The following is a 16,674-nucleotide window of genomic DNA, read 5'->3' as shown; positions in this document are numbered from 1 at the left end:
CTTAAAAATCACTGCAGCCAAGAGACTGCACAAGAGCCATAAAAGTAACTTCTTCCGAAGCCACCTCTCATACTATTACCAATGATTGGCCAGAAAGAAGCCAGCATCCTAATACATGCATGCAGCAAGGGGAATGAGCTAGAGCGAGAGGATACAAGTGAGAGTAGTCTTCTTTTCTCAGACATAACCCATAGTTGTTCCTTATAAAATATGTTCATAAATTAGCAGTAACTAATAGAGCAAAAGCATTGGTTTGATATCAAACCAAACTCCTTTATTGGATTTTCTGAGATAACATAAATACATTAATATTTAATAACCTGTCTCAGAGAAGTTTCAAATAATATGAGCTTCTCTTTCCAGGAAGTTCACTTCTGTGCTTTTAGATGAGTGGCTTTTTTAATGTACTTCTTTGTATCTGCTCTGCTTTTTGATTTTGTTTGGTTTTATTGGCTATCCATTGTTTCTTCATTGTTGCTAGGACACACTTCAAGCAATCCCAACTTTTTCCATTATTATTCTTAAATTAAAGGTAAGGGTTAAACACTCTGGAATAAGAACTTATCCCCCAACTGAGTGTTACTCCTTGCTATTTCTTCACGCCCATGAAAGTTTAGTTTACTCTTATTAACTTTTCCACTAACACTTAATTTAGTAAATAATTCTATAGCGATATGGTAGAAAAGTGGATCAGCTTATACGTAGGGTATCTCAGGCCATGCTTTATTATGATTTTGTTAAATCTAAGTTTATATATAGAAAGACCGGATTGGATGGATAGATGAAAAGAACTATCTATCTATCTATGTTTGTAGATAGATAGAGTTCAGCGTGCACCATGACCCCCTTCCGACAACATAAGAATGGCCATACTTGGTCAGAACAAAGGTCCATCTAGCCCAGTATCCTGTCTTCTGACAGTGGCCAAAGACAGGTGCTTCATAGGCAATGAACAGAACAGGTAATCATCAAGAGATCGATCCCCCTGTTGCCAATCCCAGCTTCTGTCAAACAGAGGCATGGGACACCATCCCTGCCCATCCTGGCTTATAGCCATTGATGGACCTATCCTCCATGAATTACTACATGACCATGGGTCAGGGGAGAAAGGAGGGGAGAGGGGGCAGGAGTCTGAGGGGTGGGTGTGGAGCTCAGACTTCAGCCCCGGTTTCAACAAGTCTGATGCTGGCTTTGGTGACACCATTAAAATGGGGTCATGACCCACTTTGGGGTCAAGAACCACAGTTTGAAAACCGCTGGGTAGCTATTAGGTTGTTTCACATACCTGTGAAATATACTGTATGTGTTTGAAAGAGAAAATATATGCATAACAGTGTGAGGTCCGATGAAGCTTTTATAACCACGTCTATGATGATTTTGCGGGTGCTATTTTCAAAGGTGCCTAGCATTTGGGTGTCCAATACTCATTAATTTCTAATGGGAATTGGCCCTTTCAGGCAGCTTTGAAATCTTCAACTTAGAAGTTTAAGAGATGGTTTTCTTTTGAAATGAACATTCTAAATGAGAGATGAAATTAGGGGTCCAGAAAAAAATCCATTTGGAGGTAAATAATGGTTATCACTAAGGTCACTGCAGTCAACCAGGATACATTTATTTTCTTATGTCATCTGATTAATGGACATGTTCAAAACCTCAGGGTTTTTTTAACTCAACACAGGACTGTTTTCAACTAAGTATCAGTCAGGATTGCTTTCATACTACATATAACCAATAATTATACGGTACTTTATATACTAGACTTTGAGATAAAATAGGTATATCAGTTGGATATACCTGTTTTATATAGGAGCTGGATTCTCCACCCTACCCGAGCAGATAGATAAAGGATCCATGACGGATCTGGTTGCAACTCCCACTGCTGCGTGGCCCAGCCCTGGTGTAAGTTAGAGTTATTGAGGAGCAGCTCTAACTTACGCTGCTAATGGTGTAAGCTCCTTTACCAGAGGATGAACAGAGTAGTATAGAGGAGCTCCCCTGCTCTAGAACCCACCTGACATGACCGCCCCCCCTTTGTGTCAGTGTGGCAAGTGGCTAGTGCAGGAGGTGACTCTGCCACATTGACAGCTTTATATCAGTGTAGTGGTCCTCTATGTAAAGGGAATTCTCCCTTCGGCCAGCTACTGCCAAAAATTACAACTTTTGTGCTGCTTGAGCAGTGTGAAGTGTCTGTAGTGGACTAGAGAATCTTGCCCATAACTCTCCTCTCAGGATTCTACTTACCATGGTATTCATGGTATATAGCTTTGTAAAGTCATATGTTTGAGTGTACAAAATATAGGAGTGTTATGTCTTTGTAAAAAAAATATGTGCTTGAACTTTTCAAACTAGAGACCATAGCTGGGCACCTAAATTCAAATTTAGGCACCTTAACAAGTTCCCTGATATTCAGAGTATCTGAGCTCCTGAATCTCTCATAGTTCAGCATCTCTGAAGATCAGTCCACTTATTTATTTGCCTCAATATGGATTTAAGAGCTGACCTGTAAGGGCCCAACTTTGAAAATTCTGCTGTTGGACTTGAATAGTCTAACAAATTCATAATTACGTATCAGAAAACTGGATAATCCAACTAAGTACTCCTTTTTCAATCTAGAAGAAAAGGTGTACTTGTGGCACTTTAGAGACTAACAAATTTATATGAGCATAAGCTTTCGTGAGCTACAGCTCACTTCATTGGATGCATTCAGTGGAAAATACAGTGGGGAGATTTATATACATAGAGAACATGAAACAATGGGTGTTACCATACACAGTGTAACGAGAGTGATCACTTAAGGTGAGCTATTACCAGCAGGAGAGCGGGGAGGGGAGGGGCGGAACCTTTTGTAGTGATAATCAAGGTGAGCCATTTCTAGCAGTTGACAAGAACCTCTGAGGAACAGTGGGGGGGGGGCGAATAAACAAGGGTAAATAGTTTTACTTTGTGTAATGACCCATCCACTCCCAGTCTCTATTCAAGCCTAAGTTAATTGTATCCAGTTTGCAAATTAATTCCAATTCAGCAGTCTCTCATTGGAGTCTATTTTTGAAGTTTTTTTGTTGAAGAATTGCGACTTTTAGGTCTGTAATCAAGTGACCAAAGAGATTGAAGTGTTCTCCGACTGGTTTTTGAATGTTATAATTCTTGACATCTGATTTGTGTCCATTAACTTTTTCAATCTGTAATTAAACTCCTTATCGTACACAAATGTATATGCTTAGCTATCTAGCAAAATGTCCTGGTTTTGTAATTTTCAAATTAACCTCAATCGCATCAATTTAAAAATTGTTGTAAATTGTTTTGACTTTCTGACTGGGTCAAAAATATTCTGGGTTAATTTAAACTGCCTCACCTTCTTGTCATAGGGGAAGCCAGAAACACATTTCCATTCTTTAATTACATACCTTAGCTTTCATTGGCTGTTGAGCACCGTGCTCTTATTTAGTTGCTCTTCTCTGCAAAATCAATGAATATTTATGGAAAGATAACAGGATAGGTTATTACTTTAAAATGTCATTTAGGGTTAACGTGCAGGGAATAAACTGCAGAAAGTTAGAAAAATTAAATGTCAAGCAAATGTGGTCAGAGATTAGATCTCTTACCTAAAAGGAATAATTTTATTTCCACTAGCCAGCTATATTTATAGTTGCTTACATTCCATTCCATATGCTGTTCAAGATGGCTAGTCTTCAGAATATAATTTGCCTATTTAGAAATGTACCCTTTTGATGTTTCTGACTGAGCGTGCAGAGCACTAAGTGTTGATAAATGCCTTGTGTTAAATCTGATAGTTCATCAGACATGATGTATGAATGGTAGGTCCTTTGGTTCTTAAGAAACTGTGATTCATTTCCATCTACTACTACTCAAGTTGTACTTGCAACCATTTTGTCAGAAGGGGGTCTTTGAACTGCTTATATATCAACCAAGGAATCTTTCATCTGACAAATGGGGCTGAGACACAGTGAGCTATATTGATGCCTCACATGCAGTTACTGAGAGATATATGGTGAGGCTCCAGCTTGAGTAGTGTGTCTAGTTTTAGGTGCCACACTTTAAGAAAAGTGTGGACGGATTGGAGTAAGTCCAGAAAAGAGTAACAAAAATGTTAAAAAGAAAGATGAGCTATGAAGAAAGGATAAAAATACCGGACACAGTTAGTCTTGAGAAAAGAAGACTGAAGCAGGATCTGATGATAGTCTTCAAATATGTGAAGGATAATTAAGGACTGAAACAGGTTAACAAGGGAGGTTGTGGAATCCCTGTCATTGGAGTTTTTTTTAAGAGCAGATTAGTCAAACACCTATACTGGATGGTCTATGCATGCTTAGTCCTGCCTCAGCATGGAGGGACTAGATCGCCTCTTGAATCCCTTCTACATTTCTGTGGTTTCTATGAAATATGATATTGAAATATACACATATACGGTGAAATTTTGCCTTCATTGAAATCAGTGGCAGAACTTCCATTGATTTCAGTGGGTCAGGAATTTCACCCAGAGGCTGTGTGCCACTATACAATGTGCTATATGGGAGTAAAGAGCTAAACTTCAGGGCTTAAATCCTGGCCTTATGGCAAGATTCCCACTGACTGCAGAGAAGGTACTATTTCATCTCATTCATAAGTGAGCATATCATTTCTGTGTTATACGCAAGATCACATAAAGTTGTCTAACCTATTGAATATTTCCCACCCATTGATACAGAATGTATGGAAGACTAGTTGAGAAATAACACAAAACCTTGATGACTGTCACTCTTTTAGAATTGTAATGTCTTCAAAATCAATCTTACTACATATAGAAGTAGCTACTTTTTTTAAAAAAAATGTCCTGTTAGATGACAAAATTGTACCCATTGTTTAGCAGTCTTCAAAGGACATTGTGGAAGGATTTATTTTAACTCTTAAGTCTACTGTCAACTAATATAGACATGTTCTTGCTGCTGCTGATTCTGTGTTTCAATGAATCTTGGGCCTGATTCCTACACATGACTTTGTGGCTCATATAGTCAGTCACCAAGTCAGAATGGTAGTGTTTTACACCCATTTTAGACTTGTTTCTATGGACATTTAGTGTGCTGCAAGTTGGGGTACAAATCACTAGTCTGCTCTGCACTAAGTTGCTGTGTGGACCTTGCTGTCATTCATTAGAAGATCCATAGTGTCCTTTGACCCACTGCTGTAGATCAGAGCACACTATGGATATACATATCTATTTAGTGTGCAGGAGGCTAGAGCACGATAGAGTTATACCCCAGTTTTCCATGTACTACCAGACTATGTAGACAAGCCCTTTTGTACGCACTTTGCACAGGTATAAATGATTCCACAAGATGCATGCAAAGTGAATGTAATCTGGCTGCAACTATCCTGCTGAGAACTCCCCTGGAAGAAAATTCTCATCCGGCATATAGCCAGTGGAAATGGTTCCTTATGGTGCCATCTTTGCCTATCCTGCAGCCTCAGCACTGAGGGACTGGGGAGGGAGTGGGTTGCTCCATTCCCATACAGCAATTCTCAGCAGATGGATGGTCCATGGAGACCATAGCTAACAGTTGTAAAATAATAGCTTCCCCGGTGTTGCTCTAATTTACTTCTGGGCTGAGGGCAGCGTGAGAATTAGAGAGTTATAACTGACTCCCTGACAACCCTCTGTAGTGAGAGGATTTTGATAAAAGAGCGAACCTTAAATATTTAAGTTTAAAATGACTGTTCTTTAATATGTTTCAGTTGCTTTAAAAACATGTAGGTATTTCCTCTACAGTTTTGTACGCATGAATCCACTAATTTGGTGTGATGTTTGAAACTTACTCACATACTTTAGGTTACTACTATGGATTTATGTAACTTGCTGTGAGCTTGCTTCTCTTCTCACTGGTTTTACAGGTGTGTATCTTAATTTATTTCAATGGAGTTACTCCTGAGTTACATTAGCGTTAGTGAGAGGTACATGTGGCGCACCGTGTGCAAATATCAGTCAGTCACTTACATCCCACTTAAGGATAGCCTGTTTACACATTGCACAAATGTCCTTTCTATCATATGCTAAATCCTGATATGAAAAGCTTACAGACCTGTGATTTCCTGTTGGTATTTTTCTGTTGGTGACTCTCTGATCACATTGTTCCGGACGCAGTATTAATAAGGACTGTGTGATTGACAGTACACTGTACTAAAGCAATGTTGAAACAAGTCATCTAATAGAACAGTATACTGTTATTGAATGTAGAAAGATCAGTGTGTTGTGGTATATAAGCAAAAGAAACTGTGAAGATCAGTACCTTGCAATGCTTTTTTTTGTCTTAACTAAAATTGTAGAATATGTAAGCATTTGTCATTTATACCAACTTGCTGTTTAATACCGGATGGTGCACTTAAATCAGGGAGCTAACAGTCTGTTAATGTAGCATGTCATTATGACACATTGTTTATCATCAATACCATAAGTGATAATAAATGATAAAATCAGGAATAATGCCCTTTTCCAAACAAATAGACCTTCATTGAAATTCACTGTGGACAAATTGTGATTTACATCAACTGTGGCAGATGTAATGGCTGTGCATTAAGTTGGCTTCAAATAAGAACTCCATGTGACAGTATGCTCTATGTGACACTGCAGTACCCCTTGCTAGTATGAACCTCATGTCTAGGGGTCTAAATTCTACTCTTACATCCCGGCAACCCCACTCATTCAGGTTGAATGCAGATAATAGAGTCAAATTTGACCCAAATGTCTACATTGACTTTCTCTGTAAATTAAATTGTCCTGTTAGGAAAGAGTAATATATTGCCTATCTTTGTCATTCACTAATAATCATCTACAATGCTGTTTGGGTTTCCTGCCTCACAGAAAGAAGATAGACTGATGCTGAGAGACCTCAAGGTTTGGGTAGAACAGTTTGAAAGGGACCTAACCAGGACACAGATGGCAGAAGCAAGTTTACAGGAAAAATACCAGGTAAGCTGTGGAAAACTTCAAATGGTGGAAGATTTTTGTCATGATTAGATTAATATGTGCACCTGAATTTGTATCCTTCCATATCATAGAATCATAGAATATTTTGATTGGAAGGGACCTCAGGAGTGCATCTAGTCCAACCCCTTGCTCAAAGCAAGACCTAATCCCCAACTAAATCATCCCAGCCAGGGCTTTGTCAAGCCTGACCTTAAAAACCTCTAAGGAAGGAGATTCTACCATCTCCCTAGGTAATCTATTCCAGTGCTTTACCACCCTCCTAGTGAAAAAGTTTTTTCCTAATATCCAACCTAAACCTCCCCCACTGCAATTTGAGACCATTATTCCTTGTTCTATCAGCTGGTATCACTGAGGAACAGTTTAGCTCCATCCTCTTTGGAACCCCCTTTCAGGTATTTGAAAGCAGCTATCAAATCTCCCCTCATACTTCTCTTCTGCAGACTAATACAGTATGCTGACTGCATAAAAGTATGCAGTGTTTCACTGCTGAAACAAATCTAAGTCTGCAGATGCCCACATTATGCCCCCTAGATCTTCAAATAAAGGGGGCTTGACTAACACAGATCTGCCTCCTGCAAGATGGAAGAAGGGCTAGGTTGCGCTTAGGTGGGCAGCTGGGGCAGCTAAGTTCTCTCTCCCCAAACATACATTCCAGATGCTGCAGAGGCCGCTTTGCATGATAGAACCCTTCCTCCACTGTGGGCAGTCATAGCCCAGGGGAGGCCTTGATAGTGTGACTCCAGTGGAGCCATGCTGCATGGGGGGAATGGGTGGGTGTGATAAGGGCCAGAGTCAATATGGAGGCATAGGGTCTGCCTCTAGTGGATATGTCTCCCCTGCCTAATTTGGGTGCAGATCCTATTGCCTTTTCTAGAAGGGTTAATTTTGCCCCTGTAACAGGATGGTGTCAGGGAGGTTTGTAGAGATTTGCTCCCTCTGAAAACCTTGCTCTGGGTTTTGCTGTGGGAGGAGATGATCTAGGCCCTGACAATGGTCCTACAATCGTTGAAATAAAGAGGCAGTTTTCTTTGCCTGCACTTTACTGTGTTTTCCTTCAATCATTAAATATATGTATTTGGGTCACATTCTGCTCAGTTATAATCGTGTGAATTTGAGTAATTCAGTTGTTGGTGTGAATCCTGAAAAAGTCTGTTGAACTTCATGTGTGACTAGATTTAAACTGCTTTAGCTCTAAAGAGTGGATTTCAGCAGTTTTTGTTAAATCAGAGGTTTTTTTGCCTCACAGCCTAGCTTCTTATTTTGTCAGATTCAGCAGTGAAGTCCCAATTATATGTTTTTGATACCATAAGTCTTCCTCTCAGAGTCCTACCACAGCCAAAATACCCGTTGATTTCAGTGGGAGTGCCATGCATAAGACAGCTGCAGGACCAGCTCCTGATTGTAAGATGCTGGTTCAAAAATCATGGTAGATCTTTGAAGCAGATGGAATTCCCATCCTCTGCTGAACAGATTATATGTACACTGTATGAAGTCCAAATGGAGGCCCTGATCCTGCAAAAAGTTATGCATATAATTAAAGGTACACAACTGAATAGTCCCAGCTCATTCAGGGCTACTTGTGCATAAAGTTACTCAAATGCATAAATGTTTGCAGTATCAGAGTCCTGCTCCTTCCTGGAGTTTGGCGTTATTGGTAACACCACATCATAAACTTCAACCTAAACTTCAAATATGGTTATACATAGGAGTTTCCATGCAGGTCATCTTTCTACCAAAACCTAGTTTCCTCTGCCTCTGATAGAGGCTCCAATCCCTCTTTTAACCTGCTAAAAGCTAATTGAATGTAATTGCTAGTTCTACACAACAGTAATTTCTGATTTCATGTAGGGTTCAGGTATCTAATAACTGGAGGAAAACAGAGGAGTCCTGTATCCCTACAGAGGTCCCTTGAGTCTCTTACCCTGTTAAAACTTAATAAAAATGTCTTTCAAGGAAGTTCATAATTAAATATACATTCCCACTTGAGAAGGATAGAATCTTTTATCAATTCAGAATTGTAAAATGGCCAACCTTACCCCATACATATCCTGTCATTTCCTTCCATGCCTCATTGTACTGATTTTCTTTTCATGAAGTCATTTAAACACTTCCGAGTCCAGTATGAAATAAAGAGGAAACAGATTGAACTTGTAATCCAGTCTTCCCGGAAAGATGGTAAATTGTCACTTGATCAAGCTATGGTGAAGCAAGCTTGGGACAGGGTTTCTTCCAGGGTAAGTTAAAAAATTAATACACTAAATACATTTTATTAGACATACATTTTTAAGTTTTGCCAAAGCAAAGATTGAATAAGGTCTTTAGGATAGGGTACCTACCTTGAACTGCCCTTTGTTAGAAAATATGTTGATAAAAACATAGTGGTATTGAGTATTTTGAAAACACAACTAATAGTACAATTCACAGCTCCCCTCAAACTGGATTGACAGAACAGGTTTTAGACAATATTGAATGCCCTTTAAAATTCTACATCTGTACATTTGCAGAACAATTTGTGTCTGCCTACCAACTACTGAATGTTGCAGTGTGTTGTAAAAGTGTAACAGTATTCATTTGGCACGGACACATACTTATGACTGGTGAAGCAACAAATGAGTTATGTAGGTCATTCCAAATGAGAGCCAATGAAACCTTTATAAATCACCATGCTGTCATGAATTTTTCTATGTCATGTATTTAAAATAACTATATTGGAAATATTTTGAAGCTTTATAATTTTTATTGACATTATTTTTCTCTTTCTTAATTGGGACTCTTCCAGTAAGACAGGCTACTTTACTTCTACAGATCCAAATGTACAGTCTTCTGATGAAGAGAAAAATTAATAAAGACCTTTCAATATTACTGAAAATAGCTTCTTTGTATAACTAATATTAAATCTTCAGCTCTGAACTTCCACAGTCTACTGGAAAAAACATTCTTGGCATTCAGTGGGATAAGGAAATTATTACTATCTCTGATAATTGATGCCATATTGGAGCTTAAGCTTTGTCAGGCTCAAGTCTGCATAATGCCAGACAGTTATAATTTGGGGAGAAATGGGAGGCTAGGTGGAAGAAAGATGCATTTCTCAAGCACAACGTATAAGCATCTGTCTGAAACTGCCGAGATGCCTGGAATGGTTAACATTTGTCTCTTCTCAGATGAAGTAATGAGCAGAGGGCAGATGAAACTATCTGACATTATGAGAAGTTCAATTTATGACATGGTTTCATTTTTTTTTCCACAAGTCTGTCATCACCATATCTGTGGTATAACTATAGAACATCTGACTGCATTTGGTGGTGGACAAGTTTTACTAATATACATGTAGGGTAACCTGCACCATTAATGAATAATGATGCCATGCATAGTTTATCCAGAACAAACTGTTGTAATGGAAAATTATACATTACCATCCTTAATACTGTAATGCCATAAACTGAATATCAACATTTACATTTTATACATGACTTATTGGTCTTTTAATTTCTTTTTGGTCTTGTAACTATCCAGCACCAGGTTTGTTAGGAGTCTGATCGTCAGGATAATTACCTGTTCAATTAATCCTGGAAGGATATTCAGTATTCTTAATTTTGTTTTCCAGCTACTAGATTGGCACAAATATCTAGATAAATCTCTTCCTGCACCTTTGGGTAGCATAGGTGCCTGGCTATACAGAGCAGAGGCTGCCATTAGGGAAGAAATAATTGTCCAGCAAGCTCATGAGGAAACAGCAAATACGATACATCAGAAGCTTGAACAGCATAAGGTAACTCTGTATGAGACATCTCTATGCCTGACATTCCAGTTTCAGTGTGGCCACTGTTCCTAAGATTGAGGGTGACTGAGAACTCATGCTGTATGAACAACAAATTGTCATGGTGGTTGTTACTAGGTTTGTTTTGAAAGTGATTTGTGATGATGAGGCAACTTGGACAACATATGGAGTCCTAAGATTTCCTTGATGCAATACAAACTGGGTTTTTGACATGCTGTAGTTAGGAGGCTACATGTACTAGTTGTATTGGTAGATAATCTCCTGTTGGTGGTAAATGAAGATCAAGAGTCCATTCCTATTCTTTGAGATCTATCAGATGATACCTTTGACTATGAGGTTTTATTAAGATGTCTGCAGATCCTAGAAGAAGTAGTTAGAATTATTTTTGAATGGCTCTTATTCCTTTCTTTTTGAGAAGTCCCAGAGTGTAATATTCCATAGCTGTTCATCTGCTCCAGGAGCTCTCTCCTACAGAGCTCCACACTGTACCATTCTGTTACTCAATCTATATGGGAAGCCAGGTGAAATAGTGGGGTAATGGAGAGACTACAACACTTTAAATATGCTGATAACCCACATTGCAGTTGGTCTTAATCTGCCTTAATGCCTAACTAAGATTTAGCTTGGAAGAGAATGTGGTGAACCTAGATCATTTTGCGCCTGAACAAGGCTTGAAAAATCCACTTTCCTATGGTGAGTAAGAAGCTTTCATAGGCAAATTTGAATGTTAGGGCGATCAATTTCTGAAGATTCTAAGCTCTCATTTAAAAGTAAGTTTTATATATTGACAGATAAAAATCTTTGGGGAGAAGTAGGAGAAGAAAGCTGAGACAGGAAATATAGAGGATGAAGTAGAGAACACAATGTAGGGAAAGAGTAAAAGGGTATATAAGCTGGGAAAGAGAGGAAGAAAAGAGAGAACAGACACTGAAAATATAGGGATAGAAAAGGAAGAAAAATTGGAGTGGAACCAGCAAGGGAAAGAAGATATAACGGAAGCAACAGAGGTGTATCTAGTAAGTTATATTTTAAAATGTTTTATGTTGAAATGTGACTGACAGCATGGTATAAAGAAATACAAGGCTCAGTGTTTTATTGCTGCAAAAATAATCTGCCAACCATTTATTTAAAATTATATTTGTAGTCCTTTTAGCTTCTTTATGGTGTACAGTATAATGAAGGCCTAAAAGGTTTCTTAACGAAAAAGGTTTTGTTAATCTTGTAATATCATGAATGTCAGCTCTGTTTGTGCTAGAACAACTCCTAGAAGTCTTAGAGATATATATTTTGAGCTCTCACATCTTAAGTAATCCCCCTGACAAGTAAACTTAGTCCTTAGGTTAGTAGATGTCAGGTAGATTTTCAAGCCCTATATCAATGGTTCTCAACCTATTTACCACTGTGGGCCGCATATGTGTTATGTGGGCCACATCCAATACTATCTGTATGGCCCTGAGGATATCACATGGGCTGCAGCTGTGTGTTGATGGGCCGCAAATGGCCCACGAGCCACTGGTTGATAACCATTGCCCTATATATAGTACATGTGGGATGGAGAAAGCATCAGAAGAATTAGTAGGAATCAGCTCCATGTATTGTGTGAGTTTGCTCATCTTTGTCACTCAGGGTCGTGACACAGGGGTCATGAAGGTCCTCAGTTGCTTAGGTAGCAGCAATGGCTCAATGTGTTTTTTCCAGCTGTGCTCTGCAGTTTTTTTTTAATTTCTCTCTGTTGGGAACCTCACCATATTATCCATACCTTTGTCACCTCCAGAAGTTGTTACATGACATTGTATATTATATGGCCCCTTAAGGTTATTCTGAAGTTCCAACTGATGCAGAATACATCATTATTAATAATATCTAGTTTTTATATAGTGCTTTTCATCAGTGTATTTGAAAGTGTGTTTTGCCTTCTTAGATACCATCCTGCACAAACTTTGCTGTGTTCAACTTTACATCCATAAGTAGTCCTATTGAAGTTAGTGGGACTACTCACAGTTGTTTAACTCAAAGTTAAACATGTATATAAGTCTTTGAAGGGTCAGGACCTTAATAATTAGTAATTCACTTGGGGAACAAATTGCATCTGAATGCCATAGTTTTCACTGGTGTCCAGTAGATTAGTGGGTGAAGTTTCAAGTACTAGTTTTGACTTCTAAAGATCTAAAAAGTTTGTTATCCATCTAAGGATCTCAGGCTATGTCTACATAGCCGTGCAGTTTGGACTATGGGGGTGGGAATAGAAATGCATTCCAAAGTGCTGTGTTGTAACTGCCCCGTGTGGGTGCTGTGAGTGCAAACTAAAAGGTTTCTAGTTTTCATTAATGTAGTCTGGTTAGTTGAGGACTATGTTAATGTGAACAAGGACACTTTTAGTTCACACCCACTGCATCCATATGTGGGGAAGCTGAAGCGCAGCACTTTGGTGCTTACTGCTATTCACACCCCATACTCTGAACTGTGGGACAGTGTGGACAAGCCCTTAGAGACAACTTCCCTCCTTGCATGGCGAGGTGACAAATGCAGTCATGTGAAATGTTTGTTCTAACATCCCACATATAAATGAGAGAAGGCTAGCTGCAGAGAATTCTCAGCAAGGGTTTCTTGATTCTCAGACTCATTTATTATCCCCTTTGCCTGACAAAGCCTGATATATCCTCCTTCAGACATACTGTGAGTTTTATCTGTTCTCTCAAACTTTCTACCAAAGAGGAGGGTTGAGTAGAATCAGATGGGTTGGTGGCGGATCATGAGGGATATTGGGCACAATTTTGTGAATTGAGCCAATAGAATCGTATGTATCTCTCTGCTGTTGCACAAGTGTTCAGTCAGAGCAGTCTGTGGAGAGGTGATATTTTAATACATTGAAAAAATAAACATTTCAGATAAATTTACTAGGTTGCATTTTGTGACCCAGCTCCCTCATCCTGGGGAGAGGAGGAGCTGTACATGATTTTGTTTGTCTGTACGATACAGATCAGATTCAGCAAGGGACTGTACAATAAGCTATCTACTCCCTCACATTCTGGCAGCCTTCTGAAGACTTGACATCGTTATGGTTACCGCTTTGGAAACTATTGCCAGTCATTCATTTTAATAAGTAATCTCCAGGAAATCCTTTGAAGTAGTGTTGCTTGGTTACTATAGAAATGAGCTGTTGTTATGAGGCTTATGCTTGTTCATATCTTATCATAAGCCTACAGGTTTAGGTACTGTATTCAGTGTAGGTTTGCATAATATATAGCATATAATCACTGAATCTTCTGATGCTGAGAGTCAGGAGTTCACTTCACATTAAATATGCAATAACATCAGGAACCCTGAATCTGCTGCTTTGTTTGGGGGTGGGGAGGGGGATTAGACTAATTGTGTAATATTTGAAATAGCAATTAATAAAAGCTGGTATTTGTAGTAAAGATATAAACAGGAAATTTAGCAAAATTATATAATCATGAAATTTCAGCAATTGCAGACTTTATCTCAGATTAGTCACATATAATTAGAGTTCATCGTGTTTCTTTAAATCTCTGAAAGATTTATTTGAGGCAGTGCAAGTGCCATCTATTTTAAAAACTGCCAGAATTTAAGACACAGCTTTAGCAGAATATCCCATAAGGTACTTTCACTGTGCAGATGCTCAAGCTGCTATATAATGCTTTTATATTAGGCATTAACTTGGATGCAAATGTGACAGCATGTTCAAATACTTAACTACATTGACTCATCATTGCAGCCTTAAAATCATGCTTGTTAGTTAGTCTACTGTGAGCATTTTCTCTCTCTTTGAATCAAACCAGGACCTGCTTAAAAACATAGATGGTCACAAAAAGGCATTCCAAGGGATCCACCGGGCTAGGTCTGTTAATGGAGTCCCTGTTCCAGTGGAGCAGTTAAACGATATGGCAGAGAGGTAAGAAGAATTTCAATCTTAAATGATAGGTATCAGGGGGTAGCTGTATTAGTCTGTATCCACAAAAACAACAAGGAGTCTGGTGGCACCTTAAAGACTAATTTTAAATGAATCCTTCTCTGTGAATGACAGAGATCCTGTTTGCTTTATAATATTTTCATGTAAAAATCAGATTTTACATTTGGTTCTTAGTTAAGAAGAATGGGAGCAGCAACAAGTGAGAAATATATTGAAAAGCCTGATATTCGTAATTGAACAAGCTATTGATTTTCAAAAAGGAATAATTTTTCAGACACACTCGGCACAAGAAGGAACATTATGTAACAACACTTAGGATGCTTATGAACAAACTGGAAGAGGGATGCTTTGGTAATGAAAAGAACTTAATCTCAGACCTAAACTGATGATTTACTTCTGTGTATAAACAGAATTATAACGTTTGCTTTTAATGAGCAGCCTTCAGAGTGGTTATCATACAAAATTAAATATGCCTTTAGGCTTTGCATTAGATCAAAGAATAGAGATTTATCTCACACATAACAAGGTAGCTTGAACCTGTAGAAAAATCCCTCCGTTCCTCCTACATATTGAATGTTTCACTTTTTTACTACTGTGTGATTCATTCCTAGGTTTAATTTTGTTTCATCTACGTCTGAACTCCATCTGTTGAAAATGGAGTTTCTGGAACTGAAATACCGTCTGCTGTCATTGTTAGTCCTAGCAGAATCAAAGTTAAAATCATGGATTATCAAATATGGAAGACGAGAGTCAGTAGAACTACTTCTACAAAATTATATTGTAAGCTTTTATTCTTTGTTTAATTTTGTTGCATCTACATCTGAACTCCACTGCCTTGCCCCTTATGTTGTGATTTACACCTATGTAAAGACAGTGTAAAATGCTACCATAAGAGAAGGGCCGCATTTTACATCTACTTTTCACCCAATTTGAAGAGGTATAAAGGACCACAGAAAGTATAAGACAACAGAGAATCCAGCAGATGGCCCTAATCCTGGCTGTGCTCCAACTGGTTCATGGTGCTCCAATGGTACAAAGTTCTTCTAAACCCAGCAGATCCAGCCTCTGAAATTAGGAGGATCTTTGGGTGGTACAGAACTACTTTGGGGATTTCCATATCATTGCTCCTTCCAGACGGCCACCCAGAGTATTGGGGAAGAGGGTGTGGTCAGGGATCTCTCACACCGTGGTGCCCAGCTGTCACATGGCTCCTTCAGACCACTGGTGGCTTATGGAGAATAAAGCAGCTTTCAGGCCAGTCTAACCTGTGTTGGGGGCTTCACCCTGGGCAGAGCAACTCTAAGGATGGGGAAACACATAAGGCACATTTGAGCCCCCCTCAGCTGAGCTGAGCAGAGCATTCATCAGCTGAGGTTCTTGCCCAAAATATTTATTATGTGTGCCATGTAAGATTTATGAAGTCCTCCCATATTTATTCGCTTGCTTTGATATGTTTCAGTTTTGTAAATGATGTGATAGTTCCCCACATTACTGTTATTAGCAATCTGAACTGTTCCTTTTCAGTGTCTTCTTCTTTTGTTTGTTTTTGGAATGGATACAAATGCCAAACTCAATTTACAGAGCAACAAATCAATAATTCAAAATAAAACACAAATTCAGTACCTGAGATTCCTTTTCATTTAATAGTTAAAAATAAGATTTTTTCCTGCTTACTATAAAATAATGATCCAAAAGCATCTTTCTCTCAATTATTTAACTTCCATTATGTTTTTAGTGCTCATCAAAGCAGCCCATTGACGGTATTAACGATTATAGTTCTCTAGCCATTGCACATCAAGAATTCCATACTTTTAATGTTAATTGGGAATGGGCAAACTGTTTAGAGTAGAGTATACTCAATAATCACGTGCTTAACTTTTGAGAATGTGTGTTTCCATTTACTTTAATAGGATTACTCACATTCTTAAAGTTTACTAATGTGCTTAATGCTTTGCTAGATGGGGTGGGGCTTCAGTGTGTATCTGA

At 38.6% G+C, this 16,674-nt stretch overlaps 1 protein-coding gene across 1 annotated transcript in view; it reads left to right on the top strand.

Moving 5' to 3' along the window:
• The window catches only part of SYNE1 (spectrin repeat containing nuclear envelope protein 1), a 507,598-nt gene that overhangs the window by 137,990 nt on the left and 352,934 nt on the right, over positions 1-16,674 (top strand). Inside the window, 5 exon segments of the mRNA XM_043511213.1 lie at positions 6,854-6,961; positions 9,076-9,213; positions 10,584-10,748; positions 14,558-14,670; positions 15,300-15,468. Of these exon segments, the coding sequence (XP_043367148.1) occupies positions 6,854-6,961; positions 9,076-9,213; positions 10,584-10,748; positions 14,558-14,670; positions 15,300-15,468 (693 nt within the window).

Source organism: Dermochelys coriacea, chromosome 3 (genome assembly GCF_009764565.3).
Source record: "Dermochelys coriacea isolate rDerCor1 chromosome 3, rDerCor1.pri.v4, whole genome shotgun sequence".
In the NCBI taxonomy this organism is placed as follows: domain Eukaryota; kingdom Metazoa; phylum Chordata; order Testudines; family Dermochelyidae; genus Dermochelys; species Dermochelys coriacea.
This window is presented reverse-complemented; position numbering and strand designations above follow the sequence as displayed.